The sequence below is a fragment of the Xiphophorus maculatus genome, chromosome 9 (assembly GCF_002775205.1).
Source record: "Xiphophorus maculatus strain JP 163 A chromosome 9, X_maculatus-5.0-male, whole genome shotgun sequence".
NCBI lineage: Eukaryota > Metazoa > Chordata > Actinopteri > Cyprinodontiformes > Poeciliidae > Xiphophorus > Xiphophorus maculatus.
Window position 1 is genome coordinate 30,193,001 of NC_036451.1, and position 20,218 is coordinate 30,213,218.

A 20,218-nucleotide genomic window follows, 5' to 3' on the forward strand; every position below is an offset into this window, starting at 1 on the left:
CATTGAACTGTTTTATCAATACTCCAGGCCACGCAGGTTTTCTGGTTCTGGTCCACTCTGCATCCCCAGAATCAAACCAAACATGGAGAGAAGCAACATTCAGTTTTTATGCTTCTGAAGTCTGAAATACATTTTTAAAACCCTTTTAAACAGGTGAAAAAAGGTTCCTTTATATCAAGGTTAAAGACAACTGGTTGAGTTGCCTTCAATTAATAACTGGAAAATAATTATTTAATCTGAATGTAAATCATTTTTGTACTTGTTGACTTGAGAAAGCCTATTTGAAGTTTAACTATTCTTTCTAACCACATAGAGAAGGTACACTTTAAATGTTTTAAAATCAAAAGTCTCCTTAACTCAAGCAGTATGACTGAAATGTTTCAGGACTGGGCCAAGTGTCCTCTGTATTGGAAATCAAAATAAGCAGAAGAAAACGAGACAAAATTAAATGAAAAGCTTCTGTAGAAAAACAAACGTTTATGTTTGAAGGCGGAACCTTAAGCACAAACCCAGTTTCTGGTGTAAATCTTTGTGTGAGACATCCGGCGGAAGTAAACAACCGGGCGCTAGCAGCGTTAGCTTCCAGGCTTCCTTCAGTTTATCGTCGTTTATGAGACGGTTTCTGCTGTGTGAGCTGAATATTTCAGTATCTGGGGTAATTATATCTTGGTTTCAACATCAGCCGCGCTGCTGATACCAGCTGGAAAACCAAAATTATCTCAACCTGCAGGTATGTTAACTGCACGGTCCTGAATGAACTAACAGGGTGGAAAGAATATGATGAAAATGTAGCTGAGGTGGAAAGATGAGTCAGTTAGTTAATCAATTTGTTGTCGTTAATCACCTTTATGTTAATATTTTACATAAGAGAGTAAGCGGGGACAAAATATAGGCAGTTCATCAACAACTTTTAAAACAGAAGCTGCCAAACTAAACGTTTCCAATTAATATTCAGCTTTTTTTTATTGAGATCTACTGGTGTTACAAATAAACTCGTATGTTGTTGTGACTGGAGATCAACTTGAGATGGAGCTCAAAACTCCACATCTGGGGGTTTCTTTGCTCCGCAAGAACGTAACGTCTTTAGGTCCGCCATCTTGGGAGTGGCATACTGTCCTCAGGAATACAAAATAAATCAGCTATTTTTCACAAATGGTTTTCATAACTACGATGTGAGTGCTGAATCAGATTGTTAATTAATAATAAAAATTTCTTAAGTTAATGATGACAAAAAGGAGAGTCCAAACTCTCTTTTGCAGATGCACTGCAAAGTTTTAAAAGTGTGGGGTGTGTGAGCTGACAGGATTATCTCCAAGGTCTAACTCTAAAAGTCTGCAGTTAAATTATTAAATATTTTTCACACGTTACATTTTAGTTCAACAAATAAGGGAATATAACCTAAAATGAAAGCATAATTGTGAATTACGATTTCACAATTAGAAAAGCTTAATTGTGTATTACATTTATTCTTAGGTTACAGAATTTAAGAGTTTATTTTATCATCTTTTGCGTTTTTCTTATCCTGCCATTTTGTTTTGTTGTTTCTGCAGCTTAGTGCGGTATTTGGAAGTGCTGGTTGTGATTAGTTCTTTTTCATCCAACATTGTCTTTTCATCAAACATTGTCAAAAAAAAGACATAAATGTTCTTTATTAAACAGTTACTAATTTCCTGTTTTTGACTTCCTCAGGTCTTCCACAGCATCATGTCGGTTATTACTTGGGAGGTTGATGCTGATCACATTCTCATTAGCAAACAGAGGTCAAGCTATCTGCTTGACCATGATTTACCAAACGGTGTGGAAATAAAAGAAGAACCAGAACCCCTGACGACTGAGAAAGAAGATCCAGAACCTCGAGTGATTAAAGAAGAACAGATTGAGTTGTGCGTCTTTCAGGATGAAGGGCAGGTTTTGGTGAAGCAAGAGGCTGAAACCTCCACCTCCATGGAGAGTCCTGATTATGGGGAAGCACTTCAGGACGAACCAGAGCAGCAGCAGATGATGGAGACGAAGGAGGAACCAGAGCCTGTAGAGATCAAACAGGAGCGGGAGGACCTCTGTGGTAATCAGGATGAAGAACAACCAAATGTTTTTGAGTTTTGTGGTAATTCTTTCATGCAGCATAATGAGTTGGCTAGTCATATGATACCTCAAGCAGATGAGAAACCTTTCTCCTGCCTGACTTGTGGAAGAGGTTTTAACAAGCAGTACAACTTGACCGTCCACATGAGAACTCACACAGGTGAGAAGCCGTACCCTTGTGAGCTGTGTGATAAATCTTTCAGGAGGAGCAATGATTTGGCCCGTCACATCAGAACTCACACAGGCGAGACACCATATTCCTGTCAGTTTTGTGGTAAATCCTTTAACGACAACAGTCATCTCACCATTCATCTGAGAACACACACAGGTGAGAAGCCCTACTCGTGTGAAGTGTGCGGTAAATCTTTGACCGACAGCAGTCATTTGATCAAACACATGAGAACTCACACACCTGAAAAACCTTTCCCATGCCTGACGTGTGGAAAAGGTTTTACTGCTCAGTCTGACCTGACAGTCCACATGAGAACCCACACCGGTGAGAAACCTTTCACCTGTCTGGTCTGTGGTAAAGGTTTTATCCAGAAAACTACCCTGAGTTATCACATGAGGACCCACACAGGTGAGAAGCCTTTTCCATGTGACCTATGTGATAAATCTTTTATTCAAAGCAGCGATCTGGCCCGCCACCTCCGAACGCACACAGGGGAGAAACCATATTCTTGTGACTTGTGTGACAAATCTTTCAGACAGAGCAGCGATCTGGCTCGTCATATTAGAACTCACACGGGAGAGAAGCCATTCTCATGTCAGATCTGTGGAAAAGGTTTCACCAAGCAGAATAATTTGACCGTGCACATGAGGATTCATACAGGTGAGAAGCCTTACTCCTGTGAAGCATGTGGTGAATCCTTCACTGTCAAATTTAGTTTGACTAAACACAAATGTAAAAATGCCAACCAGGAAGTTCTGCGACAGTAGAGGTGCTCTCTGATTCACAAACTAGGCAGGTTTATTGTTGTAGCACATTTCAGCAACAAGGCAGTTCGAAATGATTTACATGATTAAAACATAACACAATAGTCAATTTTGAAACACGCAGCAAACTACATTTTGTCAAATCCCATCATCAAAATCATATGATGATACAGGGGGTTGAAGTCAACCCTCCTCTGTTACACCCCTGAATCACCAAGCCAGCTGGTCACAGGCAGGAAACCACTGCCTCTACTGGTGATTTCTGATTGGCCAGAGGGGCTTCCAAAAGATGTTGTGATAGAAATGTTTATAAATCTCATCAGAATACACCCTTTTTAACATGTTTTTATTTTGCTTGGGTTTCCCCATCATTTTATTACTGATTGCTGTATTTTATATCTGGGGATTATTTTGTAACTTGCATGTCATGTAAAGCAACTTTTAAAAATGTTTTTTCAACAAAGCTTACAGCTTTATGTGATGATATAACATGAATGAAGTGTTAAAATAAGGGTTTTTATTATTGATTTGTTCTTCCTGAGTATTAGAGGTATCCTGCTTCAGATGATTAAAATATGTTATGTTTGGATGATTAAACTATTTACATTCATTCTTTAAATTGGTTTTTTGCTTTTTGTCTTTCCACCGACTTGCATTTAAAAGTTAACAAGTTCACAATTCGTACCCATTACTTTGATAAGTGTTGAGTGTGCGTAAGTTTACATAAAACAGACAAGTAGTAAAAAAAATATCAAAAACTAGTAATTCATGTCAGAGTGTTTTGTGTAGTGGTGATTCACTTTCAAATATCTCACAAGGCACTTTACAAAAAGTCATTTCAAGAAACACAAACACTGAGTTTGTTGGGATCAGAGAAGCAAGTGAAGGTTTTAAAAACTAAAAACTGAGTTTTATTGCTACAAGTGTAGAATATTCCAGTTTGGGTTTAGAGTCTACATATCTAGTTTTTAAGCCAGAACAGATAAAAAGAAGATTATAAGTACAAAGGCAGCAGTGTTCAAATATAAAAAAGTATATTATACATAATATTGCAGGTGTTCCATATTAGTTTAAGAGAAATTGTGCATGTAAGCCAGGAGAGCTTGTTAATAAAATGTGGACAATTTAATGGATTTTAAAAAAAAAAATTCTAATTTTAATAAGAATCTGAGTTCACCCACTAGATTAAAATATGGTTGGAGAAAGTATTCCAAAATATATCATTTACTTATGATAGTTTGGCTAACTGTTTAATTTTAATAAAATTATTTACCATTTTGAAACTTAGAATATCTAAGCCACTGAACATTTTGTAATACAAAATAAAAATTGAAATCGGAAGCCAGGTTCAGTTTCGTGCTGGGGGCGGAACTTATGATGCGCTCTTGTTTCTGGTGTACATCTCCGCGTGGGACATTCAGCGGAAGTAAACAACAGAAGGCTAGTAACGTTAGCTACCAGGGTTCCTCCTGTTTACCGTCGGTTAGGAAGCGGGTTCTGCTGTGTGAGCTGAACGTTTCAGCGTCTGCAGTAACAACATCTTCAGTTCTTCATCAGAGCGACTTGCTGCTGCTCAAATATTCAACAACGACTTTTAGGAGGAAGAGATCGATCATCAGCTCAGACTGCTGGATACCAGCTGGAAAACCCAAACCATCTCGGAACCTCCGGGTCTGTAAACTGTACGGTTCTGAATGAACTGATACTGGAATACAGAGAATACGTTCAGGGAACTAGTTGATACCGCGGATGATCATTTGGTTGGGGTGGCTGATCTAGGGCAGCCCGCCCGACGGAACCTTGATATACAAGGTAAGTTTATGAAACATTTAATTTACCTTGTTTAAATATTGGCAATAGTTTTGTTTCTGGCTAATTATGTTAATTTTACGTTATCTGAAGGTAAAATATTACAGAATACCACACTTATATAATCCAAGTACTTACAAATAATGTTATTGATCATTGATAAATGAGTCATGTTCATCACATGGGAGGCATTCAGGCCCACTTTTGTTTACTGAAACTATTTTATTCTTCCACATTGGATGGTTTGTGAGCATTTAAACATGCATCCCAATCAGATTTAAATTTGGGCTTTGACTAGGCCGCTTCCAAATCTAGATTTTGTTTTGCTAAGGCAGATGTTCTGCTGAATAATTCCTGCCAATGATGTGACATACTCCTTCAGGATCTTCTGAAAAATACCAGAATTATAGTGTATTTATTAACCCAAAACGTACGTAATTGTGGCGTGAGTGAAAAAAATGACCAAATTAATAAGTATAGGTGAACATTTACTGTTATTCTATTTCACAAACAGAAAAAAACAATGTTTGTTAAAAAAACCAATGTTTTAACAATGTTTCTCATTTTCTTTATAAAGAGCTCAAACATTATTTGCAAAGCTGGAAATCAAATTTTTAACATAAAAGAAAATCTACTTTTTGAAAATGATTTTCAGTTTAACTGAACACCAAAACAATTATCACATAAAAAACCTCACAAAAATAAAAGCTTATGCACTTTTCCATGATGATCAGGACCTTTATTAATTTTTATTTATTCTATTTGTCACAAACATCTTCATTGAAGTACTGACTGTTTTGGTGTCTACATGGTTTCATGTAGTTTCAGTTCAGTTAAATTCCAGGATACGTTAGCATTAAGGGAAATTAAATATCATAACTTATCATCCAAGTATCTCAAAAGAGTTGTTGATGGTGATTCTGTGGGCAGGAAGGTTCTCCTGTAGCAGTCAGTATTGCAACACATCTGAAGGGTTTTTACTTTATTAGCAAAATGTTCTTTTAGCAAATGAGACTGAATGAGCTTTAAATGTAGTCCTGGCCTCTTCTGTGACCTCCTGGATGAATCTTTAATCAGTTCTTGGAGTTATTTTAGTAGCCATGTCTCCATTGTTACATATTTTCTCAATTTGAAAATAGTAGAAAAAACAATTAATTAAAATATTATCTACATTTAGTTTTTTCCCATTATCTATCAAAATACTTTTTTTTTTAACGAAACTATTAATGTTGTGCTGTTCTTTCAGGACTTCTACAGCATCATGTCTGTTACTACGTGGAAGGTTGTTGCGGATCACTTTCTCATAAATGAAGAAAGGAACTCAACACTTGATCAAAAGATATCAGACACTGTAGATTTAAACGAGGAACACGAGGAATCAGAACTACAACAGATCAATGAAATGAAAGAGGAACCAGAACCTCAATCTATTAATGAAAAACAGGATAAAAAACCACTTTTAGTGAAGCAGGAGACCAACGCCTCTACAGTGAGTACTGATGATGAGCAAATATTCCACAATGTACCGGAGGTGAAGGTGGTCCAGATTAAGGAAGAACAGAAGCAAATCTGCAAGGATCTGGATGGACATTTTGTAATAAAGCAGGAGAGTGACACCTTAAAGTTGTCTCCTCCATCTGAGAAAATCTTCCACCAAGAACCAGAACTTGGAAATACCGAACTGGAGGAGCCAAAGCAGATCATTGAGGTGAAAGAGGAAGCTTGGCAAGTAAAAGATGAACAAGTTGAATTCTGCGTCTTTCAGGATGTAGAGGAAGTTTTGGTGAAAAAGGATGCTGGTCGCTGTACTCAGACTCCTCCTGTAGATCAAAAAGACTCCAGTGAAACAATTAAGAATCATCTACCATTTTCTACACCCCCTGAAGCTGAACACCAACAACAGCAAGTAATCAATCATCAAGGCTCCGGATCAAATGATAAGAGAAAGCTGAAGGAGAAAAGACACAAAAAATACAGAAAACAAGGTGACAATGTGGACAACACTAAGCTAAAGAGACATAAAAAGAAATTACCATTATGTGACGTATGTGGAAAATGTTTCACTACTCGACAAATCCTAACTGTGCATATGAGGACTCATACAGGAGAGAAGCCTTTTGCTTGCAAACTATGTGATAAATCTTTCATTAACAGCAGTAATTTGATTTGTCACATGCGAACGCACACAGGTGAGAAGCCTTTCTCCTGTGGGACCTGTGGGAAAGGTTTCCCCAGGCAACCTGCCCTGACTGCACACATGAGAACTCACACAGGTGAGAAGCCATATCCCTGTGAGTTGTGTGAAAAAGCCTATCGAGATCGTAGTAATTTGGTACGACACATGAGAACGCATACAGGTGAGAAACCTTATTCCTGTAAAGTTTGTGGTAAATCCTACAGTGGCAGTAGTCAGTTGGCTTATCACATAACGACTCACACGGGTGAGAAACCTTTCTCATGTCTGAATTGTGGAAAAGCTTTCAACAAGCAAAGCACCTTGACAGTCCACATGAGAACTCACACAGGTGAGAAACCGTACTCTTGTGACATGTGTGAGAAATCTTTTCGAGAGAATAACGATTTGACTTGTCACATGAGGACTCACACGGGTGAAAAGCCGTATTCTTGCGAATTGTGTGAGAAATCTTTCAGATGGAGAAATGTTCTCAATCGACACATGAGAACTCACAGATAAGACGCCATCTTGTCATGAATTATGTGATGAATTCTTTGCTCTCAAATGCACATTGACTTAACACAGTATATATCATCAGATATTTTACTAAACTGGTATAAATACTATTTGTTACTTAAAATCAGAATCATTTCAGAATCAGAATGCTTTTATTTTTATAACTTATTTTGCGAATAGTCCAACCTCTATATTTTGAGTCGCAGAACCATCTATTGGTGAAGATAAGAATAATTTTGAATTATCAAGCCTCTTCTACAAGCGCTTGAGTAGATTTCAAACTAAAACATGGCCTTCAATCCAGAAAACTCTGTGACAGAACGAATCCAAGCATTTTCCACTGTAAGCCCCTAATAAACATTTTCTCCACATTTGTGCTCTTCCAGTAATATCTTATAATAATTATATCAATAATGCCATTGTTGGTATTTGTTGCTCATTTTATCATAGCCAATTACATAGTTTTACATATTTGGATGAATTTAAAAGTGATCATGGATATAATTATTTTCACATCAGTAACAGTTTCCCAGTAAAACCAGCAGGTGTCGCCAGATGATTCTACGGTCAGTTCTCTTGTATTTGTGTGCAGCTGTTGCACATGATCCTCAAACTGCTCCTATTGATTTATTTTGTTCATAGAAACTTTATTTCTTACTTTTTCATCATCAAGCTTGGAATAAATCTGTTTCTGCTTAATCTATGATGTGGTTTCTGTTTACAGAGTCACTGGTTCACTGATTTCTGTGTTTTTATTTGACCTTTATAATCTGTCCTGTTGTTACCGGGCAGGGCCGATTATGACACTGTTAAGATCTTGTGTTGTTTCCAGATATCTTTTAATATCTTATTTCTTACAGATTGAGTTTTCTAAGTTGTTTTGTTACTTGCGATTTATTTAAACATTTTAATGAAAAATTTTAAAAGTGTTCTATAGGCAGTGTAATTTTCATAATTTTTTTGTATATATTTATATTGTCTTTAAACCATTGTGTGTGGTTTTTTTGGCAGGTATTTATTCCACACAGAGCAAGAACATGTCCAGTAACACTTCTTTGCAGACATAAAACTATTAAAATTATTCAAACTCCTCCTGCAGCAGCAGATTTTCTTTTAAGATTTCATATATTTCAGTTTTGTTCTAATATAAAACAGCTTCCAGGAGTTGAAAAATAAAACTTTCCTTTGATTTTGTGAACCTATTCCACCTAATCAACTGTGAGGATTTCATTCAGTCACAACATTTTTCCACATTTCCAGTTTTACTATTTGACTGCTGAAGCTCTAAGGTGTGAGACAGTCATAGTTTGGTAACATTAAGTTTGTTTTGACATTAAAATCAACTAAATACGACTTACTGAAAACATTTGCGTGTGTCAGAGCATAATACGGTTCATAGGTGCACTTGGCACCAGCCTGCCAGGTTTAAGATCAGACCTGTGGCATCACAACTTGGACACTCTGGTTGAAGAGAGAAGCAGAACTGTTAACCTTTCACCGCCTGGTCTTGAATTTGATCTGGTGGCTCGGGGAAACCACTGAACAGAACTGCTAAACCCAAACGAGTGAAGAGGTTGAGCTGGAAACATCTGATGGACGAACAGAGACACTAAGGCCTGAGATGCTGAAGGCTCTGGACTCTGGGGAGTTTTAGTCTCAATATTTTTCTTTTTTTATTGAATTAGATTCATAGTTATGACTTTTTAAAATTCTTGTTTTGTTTTTCTTCCTTTTTGTATCTTATTATATGAATGTTAATTCTGTAATGATAATCTCAATGTTCCAGTCTTCATTGCTTTCCTTTCTCTGTTTACAGAAACACATTGTTTTCTGTAAATTAATGTCATTTTCTCTTGCTGCAGTTTGGTTTTCATCTGGTGAATAAATGTGAAAACTTTTCCTCTGATACAGTTGAACAAATACACATTCTGCCTCGTTGAAACTCTGCTAAGTCTCACCGTTAGTTTAAAGCAGAAGTTTTTACGTTACAGCAGGGATATTAATGGAGACAGGGTCGCTGTTTCATGCTTATTTATTTATGTTAATAATAAATATCCATGTTTAGTTATGATATTTCAGTTGAAGTGTTATACATCGTGATTCTGGGAATAAATTTAGTTTGTCAATGGAAAGCACTATTTATTTATCGTCATTATGCAAAATGAAAACTTAATGGATGTGTTGCTACACTAGGTGGCGGTATTCACCTGGCAGTTGCTTGCTTGCTATAAAAGAAGAAGAACATTTCCGGCGGAAGTAAACAACAACGCGCTAACAGCGTCACCTCTGCAGCAGGTTCTCAGTAGTATTGATTATCTATTCTTTATATAATCTATACATTACAGAATCTATTCGATATTATAAGAAGAAGATTCTTCATTCATGTTCTGGGTTGAGTTGTAACCGCTGCCAGTAACCAGCGGTGTTACCTGTCACAGGTAAGGATGGAAACATGCGTATTATCGTGTTGCTTAAACTTTTGCATCAACCTAACTTTAGACTAACGTGTCTTTGCTAAACAAACGCGTCTGACTCAAACATGGTCACGACCGCATGACGCCGCCTGTCCGTCAGCGCAGCAACTGACCAATCCGCGGTCAGAATCCAGTGAAACGCCCCTTACCTGGAGGAACGGAAGCCATCTTTACCTCCGACAACATTGGCGGGGTTCCGCAGAGATTTGGTGTAAAATAACGGAATCATGGTTAAACGTTGTCAGTGGGGAACGTGCAATTCCGACACCCGCTACCCGGAGCGCCTAGAGGGCGGGATTCACTTTATTCCGTTTCCCAAACCCAAACGGAGTCTGGACAAATGTAAACGATGGATCAAGGCCTGCGGTCGACCTCATACTCGCTTGAATGAAACTATGATTAATGGAAACTACCACATGTTCGTCTGCACGAAGGTAACTGCAATTAATTTCATAACGGCATTGCATGATTGATAGATAGTTTGAAGGTGTATGTTGTGGATAGTAAGCCTACTCTTTGTTTATGATCAGATGACCCAGAACCCATTGTTACAACTTTTCATAAGTTGTAAAATTAGCCAATAGAACACTGACTACATGTTTGCCCAGGGAAGCACTATAGAAGCATGGAAACATGTAACTATTGCATTTACAGGTCAGCACTTCTTATGTTGCTGTTTGTTTTTCAGCATTTTCCAGAAGGCAAGCCGACAGACAGATTTCCAGATCCGGTTTCTTTTGATCCCAAAGCCTCAAAAACCTCCAAACCAGTCGGGCGTCTCCGGGACCGGACCCGGACCCGGACCCAGACCCGGCGCCACGGATCCCCAGCATCAAAACAAGAAGACACACTTAGCCACTTGGGGTACATGAACACGTAGTTTATTATTTTTTTTAACTTTTTTGACCAATTTTTTAAACATATTTCTTGAAACTGTCACCATGTTGAGACGGCTGATGAGAGAGATAATCTGTGAGAAGATCGATCTCCTCCATCTTCTCCTCCATTGTATGAAGAAAAACATCCTGACCAAACAACCAATCAGAGCTCCAGTTTTTATTTTATGGATTATTTGTCTCATATTGTCACAACATGGTGACAGATTCAACACATATGCTAAAAATAGTTTTAATAAAAGTTACATAATTCACCTCCGCAGTAAATAATCTGAACTAGCCATTAGTCAGAAAATGTGCAAGAAACGTAATGACTGATTGATAATAATTTAGTAATTTATTAAACAAAAATCTCTCTGCAGTGACAGCCTCCGTCGCTCACAGCCGGGACGCTCTGATGCTGCTGTTAAGACTTCTTCACTAAGTTTGTATTTTTGAACACATAAATTGTGATGCACAGGAAATATTTTTGACAGTTTGACAAAAATACTGTCAAAAATATCTAGTTTATATGTGCACCACTGATAATTTCATGTTAGAACATTATGTTCACATCACTTCCAAAAGGAAATCTCACATTCTGATTTACTTCACTTGGTTTCATATTCATAGTAGAAAATGTTATTATTTATTACATTTTATTTCCAAGACTCCAACATTTCCATGTTCACATAGTTTTCCATCAGCAGAAGCTGCAGCAAAACAAAACTGACTCAGTAACACGTTTCCATTGGTGTTCACACATATTTCTGCCAATCTTTTTATTGTTGCTGCTGCTGTAAAAATGCTTTGGATGTTTTTTCTATCAGTTTTTTGTTAAGTCATACGTATCATTATTCAACCAAAATCTGAAGCAGTGATTAGTTTATTTTCTCCATGTGCCATTTGTGACATAGGTTTTGGTCACTTTTGTCATGGCAACATGTTTGAATGATTCTTTGTAGTCCAGTAGCTTTTCTGTCAACTGCAAAGATGTCTGTTATGCATTTTTCTTATTTGTTCTTTGAAATATCATTCTGATGCTGTGCATATTGTTTCTTTTCAGGGCTTTCTGCACGGGGAAAGCTGGAACTGGTCGCTGAAAACGAGGCTTTGAAGCGACAGCTGAAAGCAGATCAAGAGATTTATGCCACGAAGATTTCTGAACTGGTGCTGAAAAACAAACTTCTTCGGCGGGAAAACATGAAGCTGCGGAGGAATCTTTATGGAAAGACACAAAAAGAAAATTCAGCAGGAAGCATCGCAACATCTGACAGTTTCATGGTGACCGAGGACAAACGGGGAAACTCTGCAGAGTCAGTGGGAGTTTAGTAAGATCTTTCTGATGCTTTTAAAAATCAACTCAGATCCATTTTATGTTCCTCCAACTTTACTGCATGTCGATTTAGATGAAATTAAAACTCATTAAATGTCTGGAGGTTAAATAACATAAATTTAGTTTTGCTACTCTAAAACAGCTAAACCATTTCCTAAAAGAACACGCTAATATAATAAAACTAATATAGTAAAACTGTAATATAATAAAACTAATATAATAAAACTCTAGCTTAGAGTAATAGCTTATGGATGCTATACAAGAAAAAATTCTGTTGTAACTGAAACCTGAACAGTTCAAACACAAATATACAAAATGCTTTATTAAAATAACAAATGTGCCTGTTATTTTCTCTTTTTTATTTTTTAAGTACTTTTAGTCTCTGCTAAAGACGGTTATAAATCTAATCAGATTCATTTTTCCACAGCTCTCAGTATGATGGATTATTAGGGGTGGATTAAGAGATTATTCCAAATTATGAGGATAAAGTCATAATAATGGCAGAATAAAGGTTATGTTATGAGAGGAAAGTTGTAAAATTATATAAAAAATGTTTTAAAGAGAAAAAAAGCTTTGGTAGAGTTTGAACATCTGATGTGATCATCAGGCTTTTGTTTCATTTACAAAATTGTTTGAAAGTCTTTGAACTGATGAGAATTTGATTCTAATGTGTCTATAGATCAAGTCTTTTATTATTTGTAAAACCATTATTCTTGTCTTATGACAACTTTACTCTTATAATATTGTAACTTTTTCTTGTATTATTATGACTTCTCATTATTGTGACAAACAAATCCAGTGATTTTTCTTTCTGTACATTTAGAACTTTGCACATTTCTACATCACAGTATTATTAGTAAAGTAGATCAATAACTTTACTTTTTTCAGAACTTGATTTTTTCCAGAACTTGCATTCATGTTTACTTGTCGGTCTAAATTTTTCTAAGCTCCAGATCCAAAACAACCAAGAAATGTTTCCTGCTGAACTAAACTGACGTGAATTAAACTTTTTATTTGCTTCTTGAACTCTTGTAGGTTTCTGCGCAGGAAGCAGAGGGAAGTGGCTGCTAGAAGCAAAGACTTTTCTGCCAGTGTGTCGGCCTCGCTGTACACTGAGCATTTCAGGCCAGCGGACTTCGACAGGACGGGTCAGACCGTCCGGCTCCGAGCCGGGGCCGTTCCCTTGCCAGCTCATCTGCACCAGGTCGGTCTGTATTCACCATAGGATTCAACGCTGCGTTATGCTGACGTTTTTTTCTCTCCCTTTCTGAATGTGACAGAATCAGGGATGCATTTTGTGTTACACTTTCAGTTAATTTCTATTGTTTATCCGTTGCTTTAGGCTCAGGAGACCCCGACACTGCAGCTCTGCCAGCTGGTCCAGGAGCCGGGCCCCCAGCCTGGACCCCCACATGCTGTGAGTGTATTCACGCCTCACTACTAACAATTATCCCTCCTCTAGTTTTCACCTCTTTCCAGATTAACTCTTTCTGCTATAACTCGGCACATTTATAGAAGCTCCTTCATTCCTATGGAGGTCTGATCCTGCCAAAATTGGCAGAAAAATAGAAAGAAAGAAATAACTTGGTGAAGCAGCTAATGTTAAAATTATTACACCCAATAAATAAAAAATGTAACTTAGCGCTTGAACTTTGATACTGACTGATGAGACAGAAACTGAATTTCTGCCCAGCAGGCTCCCTTTGTCACTTTACCTCCTGCAAAGAGCAAGAAGGAAAAACAAAGTACAACATGAGAAAATTTAAGAAGAAATCTGAAAATAAACAGAGATAACAGAGCGGAAATGAAAATAATATAAATCAGCCATTTGAACAAAGTAACAGTAAATTTGAAAATTATTAAATTAACAAAATATAAAAATAGTTCAAATAATTACATGAGGAAACTAATAAAACAATCGGATTTGAAATAAAATTGAAAATGACATTAAAAATGTTGGAGAAATATAACTGCCACTCTGTATAATCCACTTAGTTTAGAAATAATTCTCACATTAATAACTTTATGAAACCATTTATTTATTCCTATTTTCACGACCAGTTTTGGCAGGATTAGTCCTCCATATGTTTTCTCTGCACTGCGTGTCTTCAGTAAATTTAAAAATCACATTTCTTGCTGAGTCTAGTTTCTTTTCACCGCTGCTGAATGAAAATGATTTAGGATATAAATCTGTTTCCATGGTAACGTCTTTGCTCAACAGGTCTCTGTAGTTCTATTAGCCGAGTCGCATAATTTAAAAAGAGAAGGAGAAACTGCTAGACGTTCTCACACTGCGCTGTTATTGTATGCAGGAATTTCCCTCATTGTAAAAACTACATTTGCTGGAATTGATTAGATAATAATCAACATCTTCAGTGAATTTCAGGCCCAGTTATGACACCGGACAGTGTAATCGGATTACATTTTCCGTCCCCTTTAGCAAAAACTGAACACAACCAATTATATCTAAACTACAAAAGTGAGTAAAAATGTCCAAATTGTGCTCAAAGTGTCAAGATTTTGTGGCCTCCATTATTTTTCAATGTTATCTTAACTCTATTGGACAAGAAGTTCACTGGTTGCCACGGAGTTCCAGTAATCCATGTCCTTAATCTGCTTGTGTTTAGAAAACTCTGTATACTTATAGATAATACAAGATAAGATCCATAACTGGATTACCCAGAAGTCCCTGATATCTATGATCTTTATTGCAAAGATTACATTTACTTTTCCATGATGAATAAAAGTCATATTCATACATTCTGATGCTACTGTTATTAAATTATTGTGTGTGTTCTGCGTTTTTCCAGGTATCCATAGCAACAATGGCTGAGACAAAAAGCCCTCAACCAATCAAAGAAGAGCGTGTTGAACTGTGGATCGTTCAGGATGGAGGGCGGCTCGTAGTGAAGCAGGAGACCAAGGCCTCTCTGGAGAACCCTGCATGTGAAATACTCCACCATGGACCAGAGCAGATCCTGCAGATTAAAGAGGAACCAGAACCTGTGCAGATTAAAGATCAATCAGAACCTGTGCAGATTAAAGAGGAGCAGGTGGATCTCTATGGTGATTGGGTTAAAGGTCACCTTGTAGTGAAGCTGGAGCCTGAAACCTTCATTGTGACTCAAACTACAGAGCAAAAAGACGACCATGAACCAAACCAGAACCAGATCCTCTCTGCTAACCAACGTGAGGCTGAGAACCAGCATCACCATCGAAGAATCCAGGAAGATGTAGATCTGGAACCGGAGGACACCAGAAGCCACTGGGACAATATGGACGATTCACCACTGAGACATGAAACAGGTGAAACAACTTCCTCCTGTGACAGTGATGATGATGAATTTTTGGCTCTTCACTTGGGTAGGAAGCCTTTGTCCTGTCCAAAGCGTGGAAAATATTCAGCTCTCTCTTCCAGAAAAAACAATCACAGGAAAAGGCACCGCGGCGATCAACGCTATTCTTGCGAGGTGTGTCATAAATTCTTCACTCTAAAATCCAGCTTAGTTTGCCACCTTCGAATTCACACAGGTGAGAAACCCTTTCCTTGTAAACTGTGTGAGAAATCTTTCAAACAGCGAGGTACCCTGACTATTCACCTGAGAACTCACACAGGTGAGAAACCTTACTCATGTGTAACTTGTGGCAAACGTTTCATCTCAAATTCTTCATTAACTGCTCATTGGAGAACTCACAGAAGACTGAAGTTGTATGTTTGTAAATTATGTGATAAATCTTTTAAACGTCATGGAACCTTGGCTATTCACCTTAAAACTCACAAGCAGGATCCTTGTTAAATTGATAAATCTGTCCGTCACCCAGGAACGTCAGACACACAAGCTGATTTTGTGGAAAATCATCTAAAGTTGTAATGTGACTCAAACAAGTGAGATAAGATCCAGTTTTATCTATAAACTGTAATAAATCTTTTGAATTCATGTGTTTTGCAGCAGTGGGTTCGGTTTGGCTAGTAATAAGTTCCAGAAGCAAACAAAGTTGGTGGCTTTGATCAAAATGACCAAATTAGTTGCAACAGCTGATTTTCAGGATTGTCAAATTGTCTTCACTGCCTGCCCTGCCTGATGAGGGGGGAGCAGCAGAGCAGTTGATGGAGTTGTTGGACTTCCGTTTTACCAAGATGAACCTAGTAATGCAAGGAGCTGGAGAGCTCAAGGATTCGTGTTTTTGGGGGCTCAGCCTCTAACAGACTCAGAGGAACTGTTGCCTTCTTCTGTTGGATGGAGACAACACCTTCATAGTTCAGCCTGGAGAACAGTTAAAGCCTTCCAGAGGGGTCAGAGGTCACCGCAGGGGGCCGCGCTGATCTGTGATGCTGTTTAGCTGCACTGTGGTTCTGCTGATCTGTCTTCTGTTTTTTTTAAGTTATTTTTTCAGGACTCCATTTCATTTGCCATAGTTTGTTCATTAATCTCATTTTCCAACTTTATCATTAAATGCATGTATATATAACTTTCTTTTCTTTTCCATCAGTAGCTAGACTGCATGTCAGTAGTTAGAGATTATTTAGAGATAATTCAGCTGTAAAGTTACTAAGTGAAGCTATTTTTGAATAAATTCTCGGACTTTATTGGAACTAAGTGTCAGTGATGATTCTTCATATGAAGTTTCTTCTGCTTGTAGTTTTGAATTTACTATGTCACAAAATACTGATAAGTTCTTCATGATGGCTCAGATTTAACTAAACAATTTCTAACTTAATTTCATAAATAATTAATCAAAAATGTTAATAAGGCAAACATGGATCCAAATTGGTAAAAATATCAAAGTAATAAACTGCACAATAAGAATACATTTACAATACATTTAAATACAGCACTGCACAGTTAGTAATAGTAGCATACTCAGATTAAAATAATCCCGATCAGGGATCTACTCCACTGGAATCTACTGTGCCAAGAACAGCAGGGATGTAAACGCCGAGTTTGTTGGGAGCCGTGAGGTTAGAGACTGAGCAGCTGCTGGGAGGAAGGATCTGTGATGACGCTCTTTTGTGCCCCAGTGATAACACGGTCCGTTTCTGAAGGCGCTTTCCATGAATGATTATATTTCTGATGGGAAAGATAGACTCCATCTTCACTGCATGTGATGGGCCCAGACCTGTAACCCAACTGGCTCTTAATGGGCAGAGTGGTTTAGGAATGTTGTTTTCAGTGCTGGGTTATAGAATAATCTCAAAAACCGCAAAAGACAAACAGAAGAAATTATTAACTATTGAAATATTTGTCAAAGTTTTTGCTATTTTTTTATTTAAATTTTTTATGACTTTTAAGCAGATGAAGCTGAAGAATTAGATTTATTGTTGCTTTTTCAAAGGAAGTTTTCTCCTGCTTTACCACAAGGTGGCGGCGCAGCGCCTTTAAGATGGTTTACTCGCTTAAACCTCTCATTTAATACTTGCTGCAGCAGTAAATATAGCATTAGCAGATTTGCATATAGCATTAGCAGTGTCTGCAGTAACAATATATTCGGTTCATTATTGGTGTTATTTCAAAAACATTGTCTTCTAGGAGAAAAGGTCGATTTCCAGCGCAGACTGCTGGAAACCAGCTGGAAAACCCAAATAAACCCAGAACCTCCAGCAGGTAGGTTATCTCAGACAGAAGTTGGTAACTAGTAACTAGTTATTTCATAATTTTCACATCAGATTAAAAGAAATACCAATAAGTTTGTTTTTTGTTTTTTTTTGGGGGGGGGGCTTTGACTTTATGCTTACATCAAATTTTGGGTATTTGTTGTGTAACATCTGCCAATCATTTTGTTGTTCATTCCTCACATCAATCACAATTATCCTGTGAATTTGGAGATATTTGGTCCTTATTTGCCAAAGTTTCATTGGGGAAACCTAATATTTCTGCCATTTATCACAAATGTTGTTAAGACTGCCGGATCAGCTTCTCTGAATTGCAAAATAATGAAAAGTATTTCTGAATTATTGCTCTAGATTTAAGGATGAATGGAAATGTCTTCCTATGACAGACTGGCGACCTGTCCAGATGACCCCGCCTCTCCTCTGCTCCTTCTGCCGGTCTGCTTAAGGTCGACGGTCAATCATCATTTAAACATCCGTTGACTTCAGGTTGTTGCTTCCATCCAGCAGGTCTGACATAATTTACAGCTCTGTCTGTCTGTTACCACAAAAATAATCAGAGCCCAAATTAACTCAAGTTTAGTGTCACTTTTCCAAAACCTGAGATTTTCCTGAAGGAAATTAATGTATAAAGATTCACTAAAGACTGAAACATCCAAGCATCTTTTTGGTTAAAAGGTAAATGTGTCTTTTTTGTGTGGTATGTAAACTTATGGTTTTCTGCTATAATAAAAAATGAATATATGATGGAGCTCCATGCAAACATTCCTACTCCATTACCCAGAATTCTCTGATACCTAAAACCTTTAATACAAAGAAATGTACTTCATTTCCCACAGTCAATTAAAAAAGCCATTTTCATACTCTGATGCATCTGTTATTGAAATATTTAGTTTGTTCTGTTTTTCCAGGAGTCCATAGTGGAAATGACTGAGACAAAATGCTCTCAACCAATCAGGTTGAACTGTGGGCCTCAGGATGAAAAGAAGGAGACCAAGGCTTCTCTGGAGAATCCTGCAGGTGAAGAACCAGAACTTCAACAGATGAAAAAGGAACCAGAACCTATACAGATAAAAGAGGAAAATATATTTTTTAAAAACACAACAGTAAAATATTTTCATTTTACAAACTAAGCTAAATGTTAGCTTGCTATAATTCACTGGAGAAACTTTGAAAACTTTGTAGATTATTGCTTCGTTCCACCGCGGGTCGGTGCGGTTCTTTATTCTATTTTCCATCTGTCCATTATCATTCACTCTTATCCCCAGTGGATTCACCAGGAGCGCTGGTGCCCATCTCCAGCGGTCAACAGGCGGAGTCAGCTGGACAGGTCACCAGTCCATCACAGGGACAAACAGTCATGTGTAACTAAGGAGAATTTTGAGACCAATTAACCTGACAGTCATGTTTTTGGATGAGGAACCTGGAGCACCCAGAGAGAACCCACCATGCAAACAGAAAGACCCCGGGCCGGGAATCGAACCGAGGATCTTCTTGTTCCAAGGCAACTGTGCTGCCAACCGCACCACTTGTGTTTGTTTCCGTTGTAAAAGCGGCTTGTACACTCGACCCATTCCTGGCGCCCCGAGTCCAACTGGCTGTATAAATCCCTAAACTTTAAGATTTCATTATATCAAATTTACATTTTTACATTTCTTTCTTCAGTCAACGCTCTTCTCTTCTCAAACACATTTTAGACCCTGTTTATACAACAACGGCTCCATAAACACTTCACAGAGTGAAAACGCTTTAGATAGAAATGATGTAGCATGCATGGCCTGTAGGAGGCAGTGAAACTTCCTAACGACAAATTTTCATTTATTGTCTTCTGTTGTCATTATTTTGTATGTAAAGTTTTGATTTATAAACTTAAAGTTTTTTCTATTCTCAGTATTATAGGTTTCCTGTTTAAGATTTTTTATAAGGACTCATTTTGGTTGTCATGTTATTCTTACTGACAATCTTTAAAAATCACTTAATTCCTCCATTGTGTTGAATGTTTGGAAGAAATTTTCTGTTGTTCCATGTGGTGAAATTCAGCAGCCAGTTAAAGACAAGTGGGAGAAATTATTCCAGAAACCACAGCTGAGAGTTGTTGCTACTTCTGTTCAGAGGTCAAATTCAGTTTTTCAATCACATGTTTTTTTCCAATCTGCCATTGTTTCTGTTTTTGGCTAATAAATATCAACTTTGTGTAGGTTTGTCCTGTTTTATGTCGCAGCAGTGACCTTCGTTTCAAGTCATAAATATTACATTTTAATGTCTTTAAGGATTTTGTTTGACATAAAGACTTTCATTTATGTCAACTTTATCTTTACTTGTTTTTAAAATTATTATTGGAAAGTTGTAAATAGCTGTATGCGTTTGTAGCTGGAAGCGGAACCTAAAGGGTGGAAACTGTTTCTA

The 20,218-nt window shown here is 37.4% G+C and overlaps 1 protein-coding gene across 1 annotated transcript; it reads left to right on the forward strand.

The window, feature by feature from the left end:
* Window positions 1-549: 549 nt before the first annotated feature.
* On the forward strand, window positions 550-20,007 carry LOC106699898 (zinc finger protein 26-like). Its single transcript, XM_023339824.1, has 11 exons — window positions 550-730; window positions 1,690-2,984; window positions 6,919-7,519; window positions 10,212-10,427; window positions 10,682-10,857; window positions 11,252-11,313; window positions 11,935-12,184; window positions 13,240-13,408; window positions 13,547-13,621; window positions 15,015-17,807; window positions 18,202-20,007. The coding sequence occupies exons 2-10, from the start codon at window positions 1,705-1,707 to the stop codon at window positions 15,999-16,001; spliced, it is 3,816 nt and encodes a 1,271-aa protein (XP_023195592.1). The 5' UTR covers window positions 550-730; window positions 1,690-1,704; the 3' UTR covers window positions 16,002-17,807; window positions 18,202-20,007.
* The last annotated feature ends 211 nt before the right edge of the window (window positions 20,008-20,218 follow it).

Coding starts and splice junctions, on each gene's coding strand:
- LOC106699898 (XM_023339824.1), top strand. CDS start 1,705: ATGTCGGTTATTACTTGGGAGGTTGATGCTGATCACATTCTCATTAGC. Junction 10,428..10,681: donor ACATGTTCGTCTGCACGAAG/GTAACTGCAATT, acceptor TTTGTTTTTCAG/CATTTTCCAGAAGGCAAGCC. Junction 13,622..15,014: donor AGCCTGGACCCCCACATGCT/GTGAGTGTATTC, acceptor GCGTTTTTCCAG/GTATCCATAGCAACAATGGC.